Raw genomic sequence first — 23,418 nt, 5'->3', positions numbered from 1 at the left:
CTACTGATGGTTGTAGAATGATGATTTTCTACTACTCCCTCTACATTTACAATTGATATTCTATAAGGAAGAGCCTTCCCTTCTTCCCTATTTACCTACTCACCCATCCATCTACCCACCTATCTATTCATCTACCTATCTGAATCCATCCATCCCCCTGCCTATCCATGAGCTCATCCATTAGTCCACATGTGCATGATCTCAGCCATCTACCTACCTACCTACGCCCACACCTGTTCATCTATCTACACATGAACTTGTCCATCCACAAATCCATGAACCCATCCATCTCTCCATAACTATTGTCAATATAGATCCATGGATTTCTCTACTTTATTCCTTAGTTTATAATCCACTACTGTCCTTATATAGTTTGATGCTCAGGTTGTCCCAGATTTTGCCAATGACACCCCTTCAAGCGTTCTAGTAACAGTATGTATTTTAAATCCGTTTTTTAAAGTGAGTATTAAGAAGGTAGTTGGAAATATTAAAATGGAATCAGATAATGAGTGTAACCCAGATTTTTTTTTAATATTTATTTTTTAGTTGTAGTTGGACACAATACCTTTATTTTATGTATTTATTTTTATGTGGTGCTGAGGATCGAACCCAGGGCCTCACATGTGCTAGGCGAACACTTACCACTGAGCCACAACCCCAGCCCTAGTATAACCCAGATTTTAGCAGGAATTTGAGGTCCTTGAAAGAGAGAGAAAGCTGAAAATTAGTTTTTCTGGCCTGAGAGTTTGGGGATCTGACATTTGCTTCATAATTTTATCCTAGAATTTCTTTTGTCCATTGGAAGAATCCCACCCAGCAGATTCATGCTGTAGGCAGGACTGGGCAGAAGCAGATCTGTACTCAAGGCTCTTGGACCTGAGTTGGGAGCATGGTTAGCAGTGTCTGGTGATCAGGGCCTCTGAGCTGGGAGTGGGCCCCAAGCAGGCTGAGTGGCTGCCATATTGCCTGGCTGGCGGGGAAAAGTGCCTCCTCGAGTCACAAAGCAGAGGAATCACCACTGTTCTCTCTCCTCGCTGCAGGTGGGCTCCCACCATCTGAGGCTCCGCAGAGGCCTGGAAGCCAACGCCCCTGCTTTCGACAGGTAGGCATCTTTAATGCCATCCGAGGCCTGGCATTCTCCATTCAGGCAGGGGGACAGGGGGCTGCAGGGAGGGGTACCCCAGACCCCAAGTCTAAATCTGCCTTTTATTTTGGTCCTTTTGCAAGAAAGGAGGTTACAAAATGGGTTTTCATGTGTTCTTGGATTTCCCTGAAGATTAGTTTGTGACTTTTTTTTAATCATAACAGTTTCTTCTTGCAATGAACTTTCATGCATTTGCCCTGATTAATAAGGGATGGTCTAAATTATAGATATAATGGCATTTGGAAATGAGGTGACATGCGTGTGAGGCCACCCTGAGGGCAGAGCTGCTATGGCCCCCAAAGCGCAGTGAGGTGTCCCTGGACTGATGTGCCAACTCCTCTCCAGGACGCTGCTACTCCCTGTTATTCCACAGATTTATGCAGAGCCAATTCCTTCTTCCTCCACCCTTCCCACGGAAGGGCTTCTACCTACAGGACACGGGTTCCTTAGCAGTGCTCCATGGCTGCACTCTGGGTTTGTCCTGCTGTCACTGACCGCTCTCTGGCTGCATCTGTGTGTCCGAGGAGAGGGTTTTGGGAGCAGGCCTTCCACCGCTCCTGTTTGAGCAGGAGCTTGTCATCTGGGCGTGGTGCCCAGGGCCACGGGAGCGCTGACCTTTCATGAGGACAGTGGCTACATTGCCTTTGCAGACAGTGAAGCTCTCCTCTGTCCGCCCTCTTGCTTTGTTGTGGCTGCCATGTCTGGAATCTCCCTGTGGACACTGGGGTGTGTCTGACAGTTGTTTCCACCCTGAAGAGGAGGGTGCTTAATCCTCAGTGTCCCAAAAAACTCCAGGTTCCCCTCTCCTTTCCCCTCACAGGAACAGATGGGCAGAGAGAGTGGAGAAAAGGCCCCAATACCCAAAACAACTAGGGCCAGGAGCACCTCTTCATGCCACTGACCTCGGAGTGGGGGCCAGACTCTCCCTGACCCCCGAGTCAGTGGAAAACACCCTTTATCAACAACAGTAATATCGTCTTATTTTTAGATTGAACGGGAGGAAGGAAAAGCCGACTTCCACATACTGAGCACTGTCCTTGTCACTCGCTCTCCTCTCAGACCTTTTTCCCTGCACCAGTTGTGCAGATGGAGGGCGCATAATGCGATCCAGGAAGGTGGGGGGGGGGTGTGACAGGATATAGGAGGAATAACAAGTAAGAGTTTCTCTTCCAACCCTGGAATTTGGAACCAGTTGGGAAGTAGGCACAGATGGAGACGAGGCAGCAGCCTGACTTCTCATCAGCTACATGTGGGGTGTGGCTGTGGAGGGCTTCCTCCTGTCACCCAGGGACCAACCCTCAGAGCTGGCAGCTCGGCCTTTCTCGCCAGAGGCAGAGCCCTCACGTCAGACCTCTGGACGGGATCCACCTTCTCTGGGCAGATCCCTGAGCTGGTGAGCCACATGCATCCCATTTCCTCCTGCCCCATCCCGGGGCTGTCAGGAGCAGGACTCCTAGGGAGTTCCTCCAAGCAGAGACTGGAACCCAGGAGGGACTCATCCTTAACTCAGCAAGTTAGCAGACAAATCCAAACCTAAAGATCCTCTTCAAAACGCATATTCTTTTTACTCCAACTTGTTGTCCCTCAAAGTTTACAAGGGAATACTTTTTCTTTGAGCTAAAAATGGTTCTTTTGTGATCTTTTTTTGTTTAAGTTCTGTTTATAAAAGAAACATGCCATTGTAGACATTGGGGGAAAGAGAAAAATGTTTAAAGAAAAAAAAATTTAAATCATGTAACACTCCATCCCTTTAACATAATGGTGTATTTCTTCTGTTTTTTTTTTTTTCTTTCTATATTTAGGCATAAAGATCTCACTTTTTAAAAAATATTGTTTAATTGTTGATGGACTTTTATTTTTTTAATTTATTTATATGTGGTGCTAAGAATGAAACACATTCTAGGTAAGTGCTCTACCACTGAGCTACACCCCCAGCCCAAGACCTCACTATTAAGTTACAATTTTATGTCTAATTTTTACATTGCATCTTTCCCCTATATCTTTAAAAAAAAGCACTTAAGCATTTCTAACATTAACAGTTACTTTTTTCAATTTTTTTTTTTTAGTTGTCGGTAGGCCTTTATCTTATTTATGTATTTATAAGCGGTGCTGAGACTCAAACCCAATGCCTCACACATGCCAGGCAAATGCGCTACCGCTGAGCCCCAGCCCCAGTCCCAGTTTTTTTTTTTTTTTAATATTTACTTTTTAGTTGTAGTTGGACACAATTTTATTATTTATTTATTTTTTATATGGTGCTGAGGCTCAACCCAGGGCCTCGCACGTGCTAGGCAAGTGCTCTACCACTGAGCCACAACACCAGCCCTACAGTTACTTTTAACAAGTTGGCAAGAAAGGATAATATTGGAGTCTCTCCCTAATATTTCAACATGCACATTTAAAAAGTCTCTGATGTAGGAATATTTTTCTAGAGCCTGCAAGACTTCTTGTACCTTCTTGTTTTGGTTCAATATAATGAAATGCAGAACTGAGGAGAGCTAAATACTGCTGTTGAGGGCTCACTGGCCAGAGTGTGTAGTCTTAAGGGTCAGTGCCAGGTAAAATAGGTTAATTTCAGAGCTGAGCGTAGCGGTACACGCTGTAATCCCAGCTACTGGAGAGGCTGGAACTGAAGGATTGCAAGTTTGAGGCCAGTCTAGGCAATACAGTATGGCCCCATTTTTTTTTTTTTTCAATCTATACATATTGTATTCACAAGACCATGGCTGTGGGTTGGCTGTGGACAGAATGGTGATGGTTTATAGAGAGGCCCACCTGGCCGCCTTATAGAAGCCTGAGGTGCTGTGTGTGCCATTCCTGGCCCAAAACTTCCATGCAGACAGGCGCTGACAGACCTGTTTCCATGGGTGGAGTTTCGAATAAACAGAGTGGGTGGCTGGGAGGGTGTGGCTCATTTTTCCACACTCTGGGTCAGTGGCATGACTGGTTCTGGACCTCTGACCCTGAGAGTGCTGTCCCTTCTAGTCCATCGCTTTAACCACTCGGCCACGACTATGTAAAGGAAAACTTTCTCTTTTTTTTCGTGGTGCTGGGGATTGAACCCAGGGACTTGTGCATGCTAGGCAAACGCTCTACCAACTGAGCCATATCCCCAGCCCCAAGTGCTGTCCCTTCTGCACCTCTTCCTTGAGGTGCCAGATGAGCCAGTCTGGACCCGGGTGTCACAGCATCACCATCCACCTGCTCTCTTGCAGGCACATGGTACTTCTGAAGGAGCAGTACGGGAAGCAGGTGGTCGTGAACCTGCTGGGGAGCAGAGGCGGAGAGGAGGTGCTCAACAGGGCCTTTAAGGTAACACCTAACACTGACTTTTCCTCACCTGGGTCGGGAGACTGGCAGGGCCTGTCAGGTGACAGAGCCCTGAGGCACAGCGGCATCTCCAAGGCTTCCAGGAGGGCTCCTGTGGGCCCTGAGCCCTGTGGATGGCGTCCTTAGATTTTCCCACAACACCGAGCAGGGCAGTGCTGGCTGCCTGGGGCTCCTGATGCATTAAGTCTCATTTTTTTCGAGTTGGGGGTTGAGAGAATTTGCTTAAAGTCCAAACAAAGCTCCATTTCCCTGAGCTCCCCAAAGCTGCTTTCCCTGATGCCTTCTGCTCTCTTGAGGGGTGGCTCTTTAGTGCAGGCAGGGTGAAGGGAGCCCAGTGGCTGAATGGCGCCTCCTGAGGCTTTCCCACCAACCCCAACCCCTTTCCCTTTTCTGCCTTGAGCTCTGAAGAAAGGATGTCCTCAGCGCTCCCCCAGAAACTAGTGGCCTCACCTGCTCTTCAGAGCCCAGCTGGGTTCCAAGCAGGATGCCGCCCTCTGCTGGCCAGGTGGCCCTCACGTCTCTCCCTTTCATTTGGCCTGCCATGGAAGCTGGGTGCCGCCTCCCGCAGGCTCTTTCCACTTTCTGGTGCCTGGATCAGGGGAGGGCAGATCCTGGATTGAGTGAGGAAGTGGTAGTAGGAGGTGACTCCACCCAGGTCTCCCTGTGAGCTTGCAGTCAACCATGGAAGACTCCAGAATGAGCTATGGTGGCCTCCTCGTTCCTGGCCCAGACTCCCATGGCCCCTGCTTAGTGGAGAAAGACTCTGGTTGTTTGAAGGTCAAGGAGGTCCCTGAGAGAGCTTACAGGCGTCTCGGCAGGGATGACAATGACCTCTGCGGCCTCTTCTGGCACTTTGACCCATGACTGGAGGAAGCCACACCGAGCTGGAGTGCTCATGTCCCTCTATAGAGAAAAACCCTATGCTTGGAGCAGGGACTTCCTGGTTACCAGTTTTATCTGGCCAGACCTGCTTTTCCTGTTTGGATTGTTGCTATGAGCAACAGGCTCAAGAAATCTCTCCCCACCCACCCACTTGGCAGCATTGCTGGCTGCTTATTTTAAGAAAAGGCTGGGGGCAAGGAAAACAAACCCCAATCCCTTTCCCTTTTCTGCCTTGAGCTATGAAGAAAGATGTCCTCAGCGCTCCCCCGGCAACTGGTGGCCATGGCCCTGACACTGAGGCCAAGGCCTATTTTGTAAACCAGAGGACAGGAGATGGCCCAGGTCAGGAGGGCAGGTCCCTCGGCCTGGAGGAAAAGGCAGCACTCCAACTGAAGACCTGGGTCGTGGCCCTAGGGAGTCCCTCAACCAGACTGAGGCCATTGCTCAGGCAGGCAGCCAGGACTCAGTGGTTATCAGTCAACAGCTGGACAAGAAGCTGGCTCCAGAAGGTAAAGCCCTAAGCTACCAAACAGCCCACTGTTTGTTCCACAGATTTTCTTCCAAGTAAGACTTCCTGGATGATGGCACCATGTATTGGTTTATATTCTGGCTAGTTGAAATGACCCAAAGTCCTTCAGGTCCTTCAAAGTCCTCAGGACCCCTGGCTGGGCAGACACTGGTCTGATCTGATCTGAAGCCACACAGTGCAGGTGCAGTGAGGCCCAGAGGTGGGTGGCCTGGGAAGGCAGCCAGTCTATACTGGACCCTGGGGTGAGGAGTTCCCGGGCCAGGGAAGCCTTGGGGAAGGAAGGTCTCTGCGAGCAGCCCAGGCTGTGCTTCACCCCTGGTCCTCCGCTTCACCCCGTTGCTGGCATGTGCCTGGGCCAGGTGGGTTCCTGACCACTCATCTGCTTCATCCTAAGGTTTCACAGGTCTGTGTCCTACTGGCCACCTCAGCCTGGAGACTGCAGAGCCTACCCACTGGGGCTGGTGCCTGTTAGGATGGGGCTGGTTACCAGGGCAACGGGAACTGGATTATGAGCTCCACAGCCTACTACTTGCTGCTCTTCCTGAGGGCCAGCGCACTTGGGCCCCCTGAAGAACAGAGCAACCCTTCCCTCACCTGTGCCCTCCAAGAGCCCTGCAGGAGTGGGATGTCCCCAGGGAGCAACCCCTGCTCCGGCCTCTTTTGCTCAAGGGGGAACTTCTGCCCTGGTGCAGGCAAGCTGTTCTTTGGAGTTTCTGTCTCCCAGGGCTTTTGACTGTGCTTCCCTTTGGGGGTCAGGCTGAGCAACCCCTCGGTCTTCCACAAGCCTCGGTGCCAGCCCGTGCCTCTAGAAGGGTGACTGGTTGGCCACATGTGGGCTGCAGGAGGAAGGTGGCTGTCCCTGCTCCGTCTCCTCACTGCCCTCCCCTTTCCTTTTCAGAAGTTGCTCTGGGCCTCTTGCCATGCTGGCGACACGCCTATGATCAATTTTGACTTCCATCAGTTTGCCAAAGGCGGGAAGCTAGAGAAATTGGAGAACCTGTTGAGGCCTCAGTTAAAGCTACATTGGGATGACTTTGATGTGTTCACCAAGGGCGAGAATGTAAGTCCACGGTGAGTCTCGCCTGCCAGCATCGCCTTCTGCCGGGTGAGGAGTCCGCTGTGGCTCTCTGGGAGGTGCCCCCTCCTTGAGGTGTTTCCTTCCCTCAAAGCTTGACTAGTTTCCTGGGTCGTGAGCTCCATGATGTGGGGGCATCGTGGGCTTCCGTCTTCTTCCTGCATTCAGAGTCCCGCTAAGGAGTTCAGGGAGTAGATGGTAAACCATGGTTTCTAGAAAAAGAAACATCCTAAGGACTGTCTATATAAAATGTTGGGCTCAGATGACCATGTGACTTACCCCACCATGACAAGTACTTGTGAGAGCAAGGGGGAACTGTCACCACTCTCAGTGGACAGCTTGGTTTAAACCACGATGCCCAAGGACACTGAGCTATGGGTCACCCTGTTCAGGGCTGAGAGAAAAAGGAAGTCTGGTTTCTTCACATCACATAAATCGATCCTCATTATTCGCAGATCACATATTTGAGAATTCCCCTACTTGCTAAAACTTACTTGTGACCCAAGAATTTTAGTCATGGCACTTTGTGATCATTGGCAGACGTGCAAAGCACGTGAAAATTTGTCATCCAACATGCATGTTCCCAGTGAGGTCAAAGGAGGCAGGGCTCTGACTTCTTGCTCCGCCCTTAGACCATAAACAAGGGTCCTTTCCACTCCTTAGTGCCATGTTTTTCATATTTTCTTGCCTTTTGCTGGTGATTTCACTGTTTAACGTGGCCCTCAGGGATGGTACTGAAGCATTCTAAGCACAAGAAGGCAGTGATGTGCCTTCCAGAGAGAATGCACGTTAGACGAGCTTCTTCAGCTATGGGTCAGGGTTATGGACACTAGGCTGTGAGACTGGTGTTAACAAAGCAGCAACATACAGACTTGAATTATGTGGGGTTGTGTCCTGATAACATAGAACTTACATTTGAACTTAATATGTCAAAAATATCAAGTCAGTGCTGCATTTAATACTCCAGTTAACCCACATAAAAATCATTTGGTGGGACATCCTGAGTCAGAGGCTATCTGTATATATTTCAGTAAGGTGCTTTAAACAAACACATAAAAAAGGTCATGTGTTGATGAGTTGATGACATGTGGCCAGAGGCTTGCAGAAACCTAATTGCACTTCTCCAAGAGCCATGCTTAAATCAGTACTTGCTAATTTTACATTCATGCAATTTTATAATTATCCACAGCACCTTATATCACCACTGTGCATAGCAAGAACTGGGTGTACTTAGGATGATCCAGGGATATGGGCTGCAGAGAGTGTCCTGGGGTCTGTTTGCCATCTCTCGGTATGGGGGTCCCTTAGAACCCATACTTGGGGGTGCTAGTGGTTCATTGAGGGGTCTTCTCCTAGAACAGGTCTCCTTGGAAGTGGTAGACTTGCCACGGTGCTATGGCTGTTACACATCTCACGACTGTTCCCATCTCTTCCTGTTGTCCTCAGTTTTCAGAAAGGCACTTTGCGGATGAACTGTCTTGACTGCCTGGACCGAACCAACACCGTGCAGAGCTTCATCGCACTTGAGGTGAGTTTTGGGCCATCTGTGTCATGTCCTGTGCCTTCAGTGGGGCAGTCTGGGCCTTCAGCTGCAAGATGGGGGTGATACCACTGGTGACTTTCCAACAATGGGGTTCTCTGGTTGGCTGCTTGCCTGTGCCACTCTGTGCCTTCTTATGTCATGGTCTCTACCCCACCCCCAGTGCCTGGGACGGAACCCATGTGTGCTAGGCAAACATTCCACCACTGAGCCCCACCCCCAGCCCAACAGGCACACTTCTTCATACGTTTTCCAGGTACATTCCAGACATGGTTGTCCAAAGGCTCCAGACACCCTTGGGAAGTAGTAGTTCTTGATCATGACTATCACGAATACACCACTGGGCCAGGGCACTGTGAGGCTGGATCTGAGGCCTGGGGAGGGACACATCTGTCTGCATGGCCCCAGCTGGCTGGCTGACCTCTCTCAGCTATGTCCTGGGAGGAAGGAGGTGGAGTCCATGCCATCTGTGACTACTACTGCTATCTGTCCAGCCCTCCGGCAGTGGTGGTGGGTGTTTATGTATCTGGGGGTCAGGAGAGATTGGGTGGATCATCTGAATAAAGTTGGAGTTGGGGTGGGGAGCCATATTCTCTGCAGCAAGAGCTTCTTATTCTCTGGAGGGCCCAGAACATCTGCAGTCTGTTGAATAAGGAGCTCACAGGGAAGAGGGTGGGGATGGTCCCTCTAGATAGTCAGTGATGGCTGTCCTTTATTTCTTCCCCAGGTCCTTCATCTGCAGCTCGAGAGCCTAGGGCTGAATTCAAAACCCATTGTTGACCGCTTTGTGGAGTCCTTTAAAGCCATGTGGTCTCTGAATGGGCACAGCCTGAGCAAGGTGTTCACGGGCAGTAGGGCCCTGGAAGGGAAGGCCAAGGTAGGAGCCGGCCAGGTGGAGAGGGAGGGGAACCTCATGGACCCCTCTCACACCTGGGTTTTGGCTCACACAGGTAGGGAAGCTGAAAGATGGGGCCCGGTCTGTGTCTCGCACCATCCAGTCCAACTTTTTTGATGGGGTGAAGCAGGAGGCCATCAAGCTGCTGGTGGTTGGAGATGTCTACAATGAGGAGTCAACAGACAAAGGAAGGATGCTCCTGGACAACGCGGCCCTCCTGGGTAATGAGTTCTCACTCTGCCTGCATAGGGGTGTCCATGGCCCTTACGCTGCATCAGAGCAGTTGGCGTTTGTGGGTAAAGTTAACCAGCCCCACTGCCTGCACCATGTAATCCAAGATGGCGGGTGACAGACTCATCCAGAACTTCTGGCCTCTGACCTGTGGTATCTTGATCTGACCAGTTGACCTAAGCATCATATATGTATATATACACACATGTATACACACATATAATGTAAAGTCTTTGTATATAACCCGTGGGCATCATACCATATATTTAATCTCTAGATTACTTATACCTGATACAATATAACTGCTATTTAAATACTTGTTACACTGTATCGTTTAAGGGAACATGGCAATTTTAAAGTCCACATGTTTATTGTTTATGCAGTTTTTTTCAAGTATTTTCCATCCATGGATTGAATATGTTGGATAGATCTGATGCGAACCTGTGGTGATAGAGGGTAGTTACTTCCTAGTAGCCTGTGCCTTCTGGTCTCTTCCACTTTCTCAACTGGACTGTGTTCTACATCAAGAGGAGGGAAGGAAATGGCAGGGCTCTGTGCATCTATACTGTTCTGAAGTCAGTGTCTCTAAATTCTAATTCACTCCAGAAACTTCCTCAGTGGCCTGAATGCTTGGTGCCCTTGACAAGTGTCGTGTGGCCCAGGGAGCTTCCTGTGAACCTGGCCTGTCCTCTTCTGGCCCAAAGCCCTATTGAAATAGAGGAGAGGACCCCGTCCATTTCTGGGTGGGGAGGACACATCCAGTTTTGGCAAAACTGACAGAAGTCCATCAATAGCTGGAAGTTCCTTTGGGGAAATTAAAAAAGACCTCTTATTCCCTGGAGCCTGGGAAATTTATAGGTCTTACAAAAAAGGGGAGACCCGGCATTTTTTTTCTCATAAAAACGTTTAAGTTTTATTTTGGAAATTCTTGGTGTTTTTGAAAGAGAAGTGCCCACATTCAAAGCGGCTTCCCAAGTGTTTTCTACTCTTACCCTTCTACATTATGGGCCACTTGTTTGGCTCTTGACAGCCAGGGTGATGCTTAGTTTCTGCTCTAGATATCAATCTTCTTGGAAGAAGCTGAGCAAAGCACCAGGTGGCAGAGCACAGGTCATCCAGCAGCAAGACCAACGGGATCGGAATCCAGTCACTAGTGTAAAAACTGGATCTATTTTGGTTCTCTAGAGCATGGAGACATTATGATGTCATGATTTTTTAATGCCTTAAATTTAAGGTCAAAAGAACAATAAAACAGAGCCTTTCGCACACACCTTTCACACACCAGTTATGCAGGATGAAAGGTAGAAAATGCAAAGATGGGGTTTGGGGAAGACATTTCAAGTTATATATGTAAAGATTGATTGATTAATTGTGTGTGTGTGTGTGTGTGTGTACAATTATATGGTACACTGCAGTGTTCCCTTGCTTGAAATCTGTGCCTTGTTCTTCTGTGGGATCATGGATTGAGTGCTGATGAGACTTTTCCCATCGTGTCTGAGATTCCCTGTGACCTGATGTCCCTCTGTGGATCTCATTGGGGAAGGGTGTGGAGGGTGAATTTTTTTGCACTGTGTTGCAGAACAGATAGGGTGTCTTTGGTCTTTCATCCCCTCCCTGGGTAGCATGCGAGGTCCTTGTGTTCAAGCTCTGGAACTGCCTGCTTCTCTGCAGAGAGCCCCTCCTGTAATCCTGGAGGATGCCTGAGGTCTGGGCTGCAGAGAAAGGTGACTTTTCATGCCTCCTAACAGTGACCCCCAGGATCCTAAGAGCTATGACAGAACGTCAGTCAGAATTCACCAACTTCAAGCGGATCCAAGTCGCCGTGGGGACCTGGAACGTGAATGGAGGGAAGCAGTTTCGCAGCAACCTCCTGGGGACAGCAGAGCTCACAGACTGGCTGCTGGACGCGCCCCAGCTCTCCGGGGCTGCCGACATCCAGGGTGAGGCATTCCACGGAACCTGCCATGTCAGGCTGGACTTTTTAAATAGCCGTTGCCTGGGAGAAATTGTTATTTGCCTTTTTCACTTTTAAGATGTTTGAAAGCACCTTCTAGGATATTGCCTAGCAAATTAACCATGTGACCCCTTTCCCTACTGACTGGGGAGTTATCACGGTAGGTCTCTCTTCTCTTCATGTGCAAAGATGTCTTAGGTTTCAGTCATTAGAATTTTGTCAGGAGATGGGGCCTCTAGGGTAGTGCTGCTGTTGGGAGCTGCTAGAGCCAGACCTGCACTTGATGTTGCTGCTGCCTGAAAATAAATGTCTCATCCCTGCCTTTCCCCCAGCCAACTCGAGGTTGGGCATCCCCAATCTAAAACCTGAAATAAAAATACTCCGATATTTGAAACTTTGAGCACCGACGAGACATCAAGTAGAAACTTCCACTCCTGTGATGGGTCACAGTTAAAACATAGCTGCACTAAAAATGTATAAAATTGACTTCAGGTTAGGAAACAAGGTGTATGTAAAACAAATGAGCCAGTCACAGAGGTGCACGCCTGTAATCCCAGCAACTCGGAGACTGAAGCAGGAGGATCACAAGTTCAAGGCCAGCCTCAGCAACAGTGAGATCCTATCTCAAAATAAAAAGTAAAAGGGGCTGGAGGTGGAACTCAGTAGTAGAGCACCCCTGGGTTCAATCCCCAGTACCAACAAAAAAAAATAAATGAATGTATAAAATAAAATGAATGAATTTCATGTTTACGCTTGGGTCGCATCCCTAAGATACCTCATTATGCATGTGGAAATATTCCAGAATCTAAAATCTGAAGCACTTTGGCTTCAACTAATTCAGATAAGTAATCCTCTGCCTGCAATATCCATCCACTTTTAAGTAATTATGAATTTGTGTACTTTTTGAGAATAAAATAATTCCAAACTTGACAAATTATCTATCATGCAAGATCCTATTAAGTGCCCTCAAAACTCAAGGTTTGAAGACTTAAATGACTTTTGTCCAATCACTGTTAACTCAGGGGCCTTGCTTATTTCCACATCCTTGGACTTGGAAAGAGGCTCCTGACCAGGTCTTTGCCTGGGATGACCTGTCCTTATGTACATCCCGTCCTGCCATTCACACCCTCTTGTCTGCCTGGGAGCAAGTGTCCACAGTCAGGGCCCCTGGATTCTCTTATTGGGGGTGGCCCATATTGGCACAAGTGGTGTGTCCAGAAGCCATCTGAACTCCACAGGACAGCCTGGCAAGTGCTGGGGCTGGTCAGCCCTACCTTGCTGAGAAAAGCCCCTTCCTGGTACCACAGCAACCCTCCTCCTGCCTGGAGGACAAGTGGGTAGTTACAGCAAGTTGGTGGTTGCTTTGCCAGGATATTTTATTGAGGTGGACAGTAGTGGGCCCATTGGAAAGCCACCAAGTTCAGGAGAAGGATGGAGCTGAACTTCTGTTGCTAGCCAGGTCAAAGGATAGGTGGTGTTTCCTTTTAAAAAGAGAAAAAAGCAGCAGTAGCAGCTTCATGTTTTACACCAGCTCAGCTGGAAGTGCCAGTGCTCATGGGGCTGCAGAGCAGGAAGTGGGGAGCCTGTTGGCCTCTCCCAGTAGAGGCCACTTCCTCCTGCAGGAGCCCTGGCAGAGGCGCCTCACGCTCTGCAGCAGGAACCGTGTCTGGGTTTGATGGCTTCAGTACCTGAGTACCAGAGGGCGTGACTGGGGAGCGTCAGTGAATGCAAGCATCAGTGTAAGCCAGGGTTTTTGTGGCAGGTCCCGTCAGAATGGTTCCCAAGCAGCACAGCACCCACCCCGGGCTAGACCCAGATAATGGTCCCCGTGGAAGGGACCATGTTGGTCACACATTAGCTGGGTGATGCTGTGCCCAGTGCTATGAAAGTACTTGGGAAGCACAAACTAAACATGAGGCAGTGTGACCCCTCAGCCACTTCAGGGTCTGGCTTGGAGGGCATGCCCTCGACACTTAGCAGGAGGGTCAGGTATTTTACTGAAGTTATTTGATTTACTCTTAATAACATCTGGTCACTTTTGTTGAGAAAGAAACAGGTTCAGAGAGATTGGTGCCACACCCTGGGACATACATAAGGAAGGGCCACGTGTGATGTGGGCTAGAAGCATAGAGGAGGGGAGAGTGGGTTCTAGAGGCTGGTGCCCCAGAAGGGTCGGGTGAGTGGGCCCCTGCAGTAGGTGGTGTGGCCCTGAGGAGGGAAATGGGGAGCCTCGTGAACCAGGAAAGCAGGACCTGGTGGTTCTCATTTCCTTCATTTCCTGCCTTGTCCCCAGATGACAGCAGCCCTACTGACGTGTATGCCGTGGGGTTTGAAGAGATGGTGGAGCTGAGTGCAGGGAATATTGTCAATGCCAGGTAAGGGTTGCGTGTGGGGGGCAGGGTAACCCTGAGCCAGGTGTCTGGTGGGGAGCAGAGCCCCAAGGTCTTCTAGGGCCAGCCTGTGACCTCGACTGTGTGGTAACTTCTGGCTAGACTCCTTTTCTACACTCGCACAGGTGCACTACCCCCTGCCTCCATCCCTACTGAGTAAGTAAAGGGAAGGAAGGGCTGGTGTCACTGTGTTTTCTGAGGTGCTCCTGGGCTCTGTGGTGAAGCCGATTCACACAGCCTGGGAGCCACGTGGGTGAGCCTAGAGGGCAGGGCAGGGAGGGCAGCTGATTCACATTTTCTGGGGAGAGATGAGAAAGTGTGAGTGTCAGGAGGAGGTACTCTGTGCCAGGCACAAAGGAAGGGCCCCAGACTGCTGGATTAGCATTTGGCATAGAGCAGTTAGAATCCCCCCCTCCCCCCCGTGCCCCTGCCCCCAAACAAAGGACCCGATTATATTTCAAGTAACTATTCTAAACAAATAAACCAACACTGTGGAGCTCTCATGAGAAGGTCCTGGGCTGGGTGTTGGGTTGAGGAAGGTGCCACTGTGATGTGTAAGGCACAATTGAAAATATAGAGCCAGTCCCCCGGTGGAAGCCAGGCCCGACACCACACGGGGTTGGTAGGTGGGAGATGCACTTCGGCTCACCCTGAAGAGCAAGCACCCTTCCTTTCTTTTCTTCCCCAGTACCACCAACAGGAAGATGTGGGGCGAGCAGCTGCAGAAAGCCATCTCACGCTCGCATAGGTACATTCTCTTGACCTCGGCACAGCTAGTGGGCGTCTGTCTGTATATCTTTGTACGTCCGTACCATGTTCCGTTCATCAGGTAAGAACACCTATAAACACCTGGGGACTGAGGGGCTGTGAGTCTGGGGTTCTTGTTCTGTGATTTCCTCTGCCCTCCCTGGGTCTTTCCACAGCAGGGATCAGGACCTGCCATAGCTGGATAAATGGAAGGAACAAAGGCCCCCGAGGAAAAAGCTGAATAGGATATTGTCTAGCAATTAAAAAGCCTCAAGAGGAAACTCCCAGCTCAGGAAGCTGCCCTCTTAGGAGGAGCCGCACCGCCCAGAATCAGTGCTGGGCTAGGAAGGGGTTTCTTGTTGGCATTTTACTGACAGGAAACGTCTGAGCAAGGGCTGAGTAACTCCTCAGGAAATGCCAAGCCTTTGGTCTCTTTTTGAATGAATTCTGAGTGGAATCTGTCTCACCTCCTTTGTAAGACAGGAGGGTCTGTGTTGGTTCTTTGTCTTGTGATTCGATGAATGAGATCCATGGACACAAAGGGAAGAGCAAGATAACAGGATTAATTAAAGGAATAGAAACAAAGCAGAGCTCCGCAGTGGGAGGGCTCCCAAGGAGGGTGGCCACCGGTGTCTGGTGTCAGTCTAGAGGTTTACATGATAAGGTTAGAGGGAGCTAGGTGGCCTTGAAGACATAGGCTAGAGATTTTAAAAACAGTGGGTCTTTGAGTCCAGGCACACAGGATGTGTCCCCCGTCCAATTGGGACGTTGACCATGTCCCGCTGGTCATGAGCTGACTACTCCATTTTGTAAACTCCTGGGTGGAAGTTTAAACCTGTCTTTAACACATTTCTGTCTCCTGCTCTCATTATTATTTCTCCAGAGTGACAGCTTTGTGGTGTAAGAAGGGCAAGGGCTTAGGCGAGGCATCTCCTTTAGGAAAGGCCCCCTCGGCTCTGGGCAGCCTCCCGCGGCTGCCTGGACTCCTTCGTGGCGTTAGGATTTCCTGCAGCCCTTCTAGTTGCTGACACCAGGCAGCTAGCGGGCCTTCATCCTAAGTCAAGTGGGACAGAGTCGGGTGTGGTGGCACACACCTGAAATCCCAGCACCTCGGGAGGCTGAGGCAGGAGGGTTGTAAGTCCACAGCCAGCCTCAGTGATTAAGTGAGACCCTCATCAACTTAGTGAGACCCTGTCTCAAAATAAGAAACCATACATAAAAAACGAAAAGGGATGGGGATGTAGCTGAGGTAAAGTGCTCCTGGGTTTCACACCCAGTCCCCCAAATGGTTCAGCAACTAAAGTGGGATGAGACCCAGTCAGGCTCCTCTGGGTGGAGGACCATGGGTACTCCCTGTGGTGGCCCTGGAAGAACAAGGCTGGCTCTGTATTCATAATTCCCTTTGGAGAACTTCAGGAAATGTTTCAAGTCCCTGCCCTTCTGAGAGTGTTACGGGGGCAGTTTGGCCGTATCCCAAGTTCATAGGAAAAGGCTAATAAAGGAAAGTTCAGGGTGAAGACTAGCGATCAACCATGAGTCGGGAACAGGGTAGAGGACTTGCTGACCTCCTTGACCCTGCTTGAGCTCCCCCCACTTGCCTCCTCAGTCTCCTGCCCTTGGCCTCAGGCCTGTCCGCTCACACCCCTGTCCCTTCCCGCTGCCTCCCAGGTAGGGGTGCACCAGTAGGCCCCCATCTGTGGCATGGTGGTGGAGACGTCACGCTCTTGGCTTGGGGTCCGTGGTTCTAGGTCCTGCAAGCCCACTCGTGTGACGCTGAGTTGGCCTTGTAACGCAAGCCAGAGCCTGTGTGTGTGTGGGGAAGCCAGTTTGCCACCACCTTCCGGGCCGGCCTGAAGGACTGGCTGTTTCCGTGTTCTCGAGACACATCAAGAGCCCAGAGGAGTCCTCCTGTGCTTCACATGAGAACTGCGTGGGGCGGGTGGTGGTGGGGGGGCTGGGAGACAGGAGAGCCGGGGCAGATGCAGGGGTGCTGTCTGCTGCCCACGGGGTGCTTGTGGAGTACGGAGCTCCTCTGAGCCCAGCCAGGGCGAAGGTGCTCCACAGCCCACCGGCACTGAGAGGGAGCGGCCTCCTGGCCGTGGAGTCAGTGATGGCCGCTGGTTGCTGCGTTCTTGGCTTCAGAGGATGTGATGAAGACCTCTGAGCCGTGGTTCAGAGCAGGGGCCTCACGCAGGCTCTTCTCTGGCCAAACAGGCTTACACTTTTCAAGGCCAATGGAAGGTGCTTGCTTTTCTATTGCAGGGACGTGGCCATCGACACGGTGAAGACTGGCATGGGGGGAAAGGCAGGGAACAAGGGTGCCGTGGGCATCCGCTTCCAGTTCCACAGCACCAGCTTCTGCTTCATCTGCAGCCACTTGACAGCTGGGCAGTCACAGGTGAAGGAGAGGAACGAGGACTACAGGGAGATCACCCACAAGCTCTCCTTCCCTGCGGTGAGTGGTGGACTGGCAGGGGGGCTTTCCTGCTCTGTTTGCCATGTGTGGCTTTCTGAGCTGCCGACAGGAGCCTGGCGAGAGGGGTACAACCACAGGGAGCATCCCTGACCCAGGGCGTAATACTGGGGGAGGGAGATGAACACGGGGGATAGTGTGATAGAGGGACACCCAAGGAGCCCAGCTCTGCAGTGTCCCGTCACTTCCTTCTCTATTTCCTGGACATTTAGATAGCCTAGATTTCCTTAGGTGCATTTTCCAGTGTTCTACCTCGGGTGATGGAACGGGGAAGGAAAACCAGTGTGTCCATGCTTGGTTCAAGTTTGTGAAGAACATTTGAATCCAAACAATTTAAGATTTAGTTTCCTTGAGGCTGGGGATGTAGCTCAGTGGTAGTGTGTGCTTAGCTCGCATGAGGCCCTAGGTCTAGTAGCAAAAAGAAAAGAAATTGTGTTTTTGAGATCTACAATCATCTTCTGTTACTGGATTAAGAACTTCCTTTTCCAAATCCAGGAAATCATTACCGAGGAATCATAACACTGGCCCTGAGGTTGCCAATAATGCACTGTCCTCTAGTGGTGGGCCAGAGGGTTTATGCTGAAGCTGGAGACTCTGTGTGTGTGTGTGTGTTTTGCTGGAGATTGAACCTAGGGGTCAGCACACTACGCAAAAGCTCTACCGCTAAACTACATCCCCATTCCTGGACTTTATGTTCAAATTTTCATGTTTTCCCTCCCACACTCCCCTTTATTCTGGTGCATATACAGCCCCCCTATTCCCTAAAGGGAGGGCACATTTCAGCTGTTGCCATGGAATTTTCCAGCATCTGAGAGAGGCTAGGTGGGTCTTAGAGCTCTTCTCTACAAGAACAGATCCCCTAAAACTGGCATCTTATTGACTGGGCTGCCCAAATATGCAAAGCAAAAATTCCTTTAATTTCTGAGTTAAAGAAGAAACAAAACAAGTTGGGGTGTGTGTGGGGGGAGGGTTAAAAAAAAATTCCAGGGCTGAGGACATAGCTCAGCAGAAGAGCATGTACCTAATATGTGCAAAGCCCTGTTTCCAGCAATGCAAAAAAAATTTTAAAAAAAGGTCCAACCCATCTCACTTGTAAAGTACCATTTCGAAACAGTATATTTGGGACACATTCCAAATAATAAGAGTTTATAATATGGCTCTTTCTCCCCCTTAACAATAGAAATACTGAGGGTATATATAAGTTAACTCTGTGTACTGCTGGTACCCAATACCATAGTCACTGGCCACAATAACTATTTAAATTAATATCACTTGCACTGACCACATTGAAAATGCTCAATGTGCACTGGCCTGTAGCCAGTGTTCCAGCATTAGACAGCTCCAGAGAGAATGTTTCCATCACTGCAGAAAGTTCCGTTGCACAGGGCCGTCTAGACACTCGTTTTATTTGGTTGTGATCATCTTAACCTTCTGTTCAGGCGATCGCTATGGGGTGGGAGGAGCAGGAACACCACATAGTGGGAGAACAGAAATGAATTTTAGAGCGAGGCAGATCTATCTGGGTTCCAGTCTCTTCTTTACCATGTGTTAGCTGAATTTTTTAAGTCTAAAAGATCCAGTGGAACCTGCTGCACAGGGGCTGCTGCAGGGACGAGGTACACCAGAACAGAGCCCAGCCCTTGTAGACAGCTGTTGCACAGCAGCTGCCATCATTTTGACTGGGGAAGGGCTCCAGGGCTGAGCTGGAGACTGCAGGCCACGGGACATGACTGGGGGAGGATGTGCTGAGGGGCAAGAAGAGCGGAGAGCCCCAAGGTGTGGTTTGTGGGGTTTTAGAAGCCGCACTCTTGACACCTCCACTAGTTCCTTTCATCTTGTCATGACGCTGACGTTTGGCCAATGCTTCTGTGGTGCAGACAACAGGAGCAGGGCCTGATCCCCAGGACTGCACTTGACAGTTGTGCTTCCTGTTGAGGCTGGAGCTTTGTCTACACACTCAAGCACTGTTACTGCAAAGAAAAAAGCGAGGCATGTATAATCCTCAGTAGGTTCATGGGATTGGTCAAAGTGAAAGGCTCTAGTGGAAAACTTAAGAGTAACCATCTAAAGAAAAGAGCTTCTGCTCGTCCCCATTCCCTCCCCTCCACCTTCCTTGAGGATGGGAGACAACGATGATGATTTTCTTTACAATTTAGGGGAGAAACATTTTTTCTCACGATTATGTGTTTTGGTGTGGCGATTTCAACTACCGGATTGATCTCACTTATGAAGAAGTCTTCTATTTTGTTAAACGCCAAGACTGGAAGAAACTTCTGGAATTTGATCAGCTACACCTGCAGAAATCAAGTGGAAAAGTAAGTTGTGACTTTAAGGTCTTTTTTGGCAGCTGTTCTGATGGGAATAATATCTTTGTTCCAACATGGAATCCTACTAAATGCCTGCACTGATAATAATATTCAGCAAATTAAGTTCTACGAGTGGGTTTAATGGTGTTTCTGATACTGTAGAAAACACATGGGGCTTAGGAAATTAGGGAAACAGGAGCATCCATTCACACACACTCTGTCTCTCTTGAATGAGCTTTGGCTGGCCACACACAGAGTCCTGTGTCTTCTCAAACCCCAAGGTTCTTCTGTAGAAGAGCCTCCTGAGTGCATTTAACCCAGTGGTAGAAGGTCCGACTGCAAGTCTCCTCTTCCCTCCTTTACCTTTGCCAATTTTAGGGACCTTTTAGGCCATGGCATAAGTAGAAAAGAAATAGCTAGAAAACCTGTCATTGGTTCTTCCAGATATCCCAAATCTATCTTCTCCAGAGAATGCTGTTTCCTATTCCTGTGTCTGTTAGCTCCCTAGCTGGATAGGCGGAGAGGAGGAAATACGTCTGAATGCCACTGGCCTTTTGAGAGTGAAGCTGGTGAAGTATGTGGGGAGAGGGCAGCTAAGGCCTCTCTCCAAAAGCAAGACTCGGCACTCTTTGTGGTTTGCTCTGTCTTCTCGCCTAGGGCGCTGTCAGTGAGTGGATTGCTGAGGGTGGATGAGTGGCCACCCCAGACTTCCTTGACAAGGTTTTCTTTTCCTTCCTCCTACGTATTCTCATTCCTTCCCCTCTGCACTTGAGGGAGGGAGGGAGGGAGTGAGTGCTGCTCTGGGGCCTTCCCAGGGCACAAGGCCAGATCCAGAGCTTAACAGAGAGGGAAGCTGGGCTCTCTCAGTGCTTCTGTGGGCTCAGTCCATTTACTTAACAAGCACCAACTGGCGCAGGCCTTGTGAGGCGCGGGTCTGGAGATGTGCAGATGCACACACAAACCCTGTGCTCTTCTCCTGACTCTTGGGGGGTGAGAGCAGGCCTGGCTGGAGGGTACAAGGGAGGGAAGCAAAGGTAGCATGACGGTGTGTCCGCCGGAAGATGAATAGAGGATTGCATTTCAGCCACCTGAAAAGCACACTAATGTCTAGTGTAAGACAAATTTGCAAATATGACAGATTGTTAGTTTTTAGGACTAGAACATTCTGGAATGTGCATTTTTTTTTTCACTGAAAGGTGGTCTTGTTTGTTTTTTTTTTTTTTTTTTCTCCCAATAGATTTTTAAAGACTTCCACGAAGGAGCAATTAACTTTGGACCCACCTATAAGTACGATGTGGGCTCTGCTGCCTATGATACCAGTGACAAATGCCGCACCCCGGCCTGGACAGACAGGGTACTGTGGTGGAGGAAGAAGCGTCCTTTTGATAAAACAGGTGAGTAGGATGTGCACATTCAAGAGCCAGTGGGGGGGGGTCAGACAATAAACACTGTAAAGGAAAAAAATGCATTCACTCATCCAGCATTCCACTGCTTGCAAATCACATGTTTTTCAATAACCCAAATGACAAAAAAAATCATCCCAGAATGATTTTTGGAAGCCGAGCTTTAGGGAGCCCCCTTCTGGCCTCTTTCTGGAGATAGTGACCTGTGAAAAGGTCTGTCCTGGTCTCCCCATCCCTCCTTCTGTCCTGCGCTCTGCCTGATGTCTTGGGAAAGGAGGAGGGGGAAGTATCAGGGCCCTCTCCCCTCCCCACGCCCTCCCTCAGGCCCTTTGCCCGGCCCATTTTGTTTGACCAAGCTCTTTTCTCCTTAAAGCCTCTATTCCAAATTGAACGCGAGCAAGACACAATAAAAATGAGAGTGTTTTTTTAAATCAATCAGTTGCCAAGTATGTTTTGAACAGTTAATTACTACCCAACTGGGAATTGAAGTTTACTTGAAGTTAGAGCGCCTGTAAACAACTCCACATTTTGGGAGAGATGTTTGCTGAGCTTTCAAGGCCAGGAAATCACGTTCCGATAAAAAAGATAAATATTCCTTCAGTTAAGTTTATGAACATCCGTTTGGCCCCAGGGCACTGAGGCTGTCTAGAGTGAATCCTGGCTCCTTGGTCTCCATGCCTCTATATGAATGGCTGCAGGTCACCTGTAATTCCAGGGCCCTGGCAGGAGTTGGGGGGACTGGGCAGCAGGGATGGCTGCACCCCACGCTTACAGTTAACCTACCTGGGAGGGTGGTAGGTGGCTATGGTCATTACTGTTCAGGATAACCTGCATGTGAGGAACTTCTTTAACCTCAGGGCCCCAAACACCCTGAACCCAGGTTCAAGTTCAAGGGGATAAAGTGAATGAGCCTGAGCTTTGAGGTGGTTTGAGACAGAGAATCCTGCTACAGGTGTTTGTAATTGCATTCATGTATAGTGATATGATTCTGTGTTACATGTGGGCCTCTTGAATGGACCCCCCTGGGAGTAGCTGGAGAACTCAATCTTCTAGACAATGATCTAGATGGAGACACCAAAGTCAGACACACCTGGTCTCCCGGGACCCTCAGGTACTATGGCCGAGCTGAGCTACAAGCATCTGATCACAGGTACGCTCTCACAGGAGAAGGTAGTGTTTCCTCCCCAGGGGGAGCAGACATGCTCTCCCCCTAAAGGTACGCATGCGTGTGTGTGTGTGTGTGTGAGAGAGAGAGAGCGCGAGCGAGCGAGCGCGCAGGCATATGGGGAGAGTGAGAGTGTGTGCATGTGTGTAAAATACACTAAAGAACAAAAAAAAAAAAAAAAAACAAATACCACTGAGAATTAATAACTGGCAGCATTATTGCCATTGCTCTATATCATAAATGACACTATTTATGAAAGTCTCAAAGACACAACCTGTTCTATCTCATGGCTTTTAATTGCTCTTAACTGATGTTGCTGAAAATCTTACTTGCTTGTCACTATTTCCAAGATACAGCCATCTAGGCTCATTTTGAGTGCTGCCCAGAATTCTACTAGCCAGATGCATAGAATTTAGACTTTCACCTATTAAAGGATAGTTTTCCTAGTGATTTATTTGTTTATTTATATTTGGTGCCAGGGATTGAACACAGAGGTTACTTAACCACTGAGCCACATCTCCAGTTTTTTGTTGTGTTTTTTTTTTTTTTTTTTAATATTTTAGGGCCTCACTAAGTTGCTGAGGCTGGTTTTGAACTTGTAATCCTCCTGCCTCAGCCTCCTTAGCTGCTGGGATTACAAGCGTGCACCACCACATCTGGCTTTTTCTAGTATTTTGTTATTACAGACATCACAGGGTTTTTACGTCTTGGATCCAGAGCTACTAGGTCCTCTGAGCGTTGCTTGGCCTCAGGCACCTTGAACTCTGGACGGAAGTCAGCAGCAGATGGCAGGGAGGGCAGTGGTCTGGTGGCAGCAGCTCGGGGAGATTAGCCTTGTGGAAGATCTTGCGAGAGGCAGCAAAGTGTGGCCTTTGAGGGTTGGTAAGGAGTAATTTGATCTTCCCATAGCTGCTACCAAAATTATTTTATTGATTTCAACTTTGAGGAAAGAAATGAAGAAAGAGAAGGTGTGGTGAGCCAGTAGATCTACATCTTTAGATACTTCAGAATTCTTTAAATCCTGATACTACCTGCAGCCCTAGACACAAATCTTGAAAATCTTCAGATGTATGACTTGGGTTCCCTAGTTGAGGAGTGGATCTAGAAACCTTCACCTAACCACCATTTATTGAGGGGACTTATGTGCCAGACCTTGTTCCTGGCATTAGGGTTAAGTAATAAACAAAGATTCATGGAATTCTCTACAGGGACAAACCTAAGTGCAAGGAAGAATACCGTAGGGTCAGGCCAGGCTCAGTGTGTCTTCTACCCACCATCCAAGGAAGGCCTCGTAGCAGAGACCTGACGGAAATGAGGGCATGAGCTCTGTGGATGTCTGAGGGAGAGCACTCCT

General features: G+C 49.2%; 1 protein-coding gene across 2 annotated transcripts in view; it reads left to right on the top strand.

Moving 5' to 3' along the window:
* Window positions 1-23,418, top strand: part of Synj2 (synaptojanin 2) — an 87,034-nt gene that overhangs the window by 50,848 nt on the left and 12,768 nt on the right. For both annotated transcript variants that reach the window (XM_027939457.2, XM_027939459.2), the window contains exons 6-18: window positions 1,041-1,102; window positions 4,360-4,456; window positions 6,784-6,956; window positions 8,407-8,488; window positions 9,228-9,377; window positions 9,451-9,616; window positions 11,375-11,566; window positions 13,874-13,955; window positions 14,659-14,799; window positions 16,980-17,172; window positions 19,347-19,505; window positions 20,734-20,890; window positions 21,932-22,049. In XM_027939457.2, coding sequence (XP_027795258.2) covers window positions 1,041-1,102; window positions 4,360-4,456; window positions 6,784-6,956; window positions 8,407-8,488; window positions 9,228-9,377; window positions 9,451-9,616; window positions 11,375-11,566; window positions 13,874-13,955; window positions 14,659-14,799; window positions 16,980-17,172; window positions 19,347-19,505; window positions 20,734-20,890; window positions 21,932-22,049 — 1,772 coding nt within the window. The remainder of the gene's footprint in view (window positions 1-1,040; window positions 1,103-4,359; window positions 4,457-6,783; window positions 6,957-8,406; window positions 8,489-9,227; window positions 9,378-9,450; window positions 9,617-11,374; window positions 11,567-13,873; window positions 13,956-14,658; window positions 14,800-16,979; window positions 17,173-19,346; window positions 19,506-20,733; window positions 20,891-21,931; window positions 22,050-23,418) is intronic.

This window comes from Marmota flaviventris, chromosome 6 (genome assembly GCF_047511675.1).
Source record: "Marmota flaviventris isolate mMarFla1 chromosome 6, mMarFla1.hap1, whole genome shotgun sequence".
Taxonomy (NCBI): Eukaryota; Metazoa; Chordata; class Mammalia; order Rodentia; family Sciuridae; genus Marmota; species Marmota flaviventris.
The sequence above is the reverse complement of the archived record's forward strand: the minus strand, read 5'-3'. Positions and strand labels throughout refer to the sequence as shown.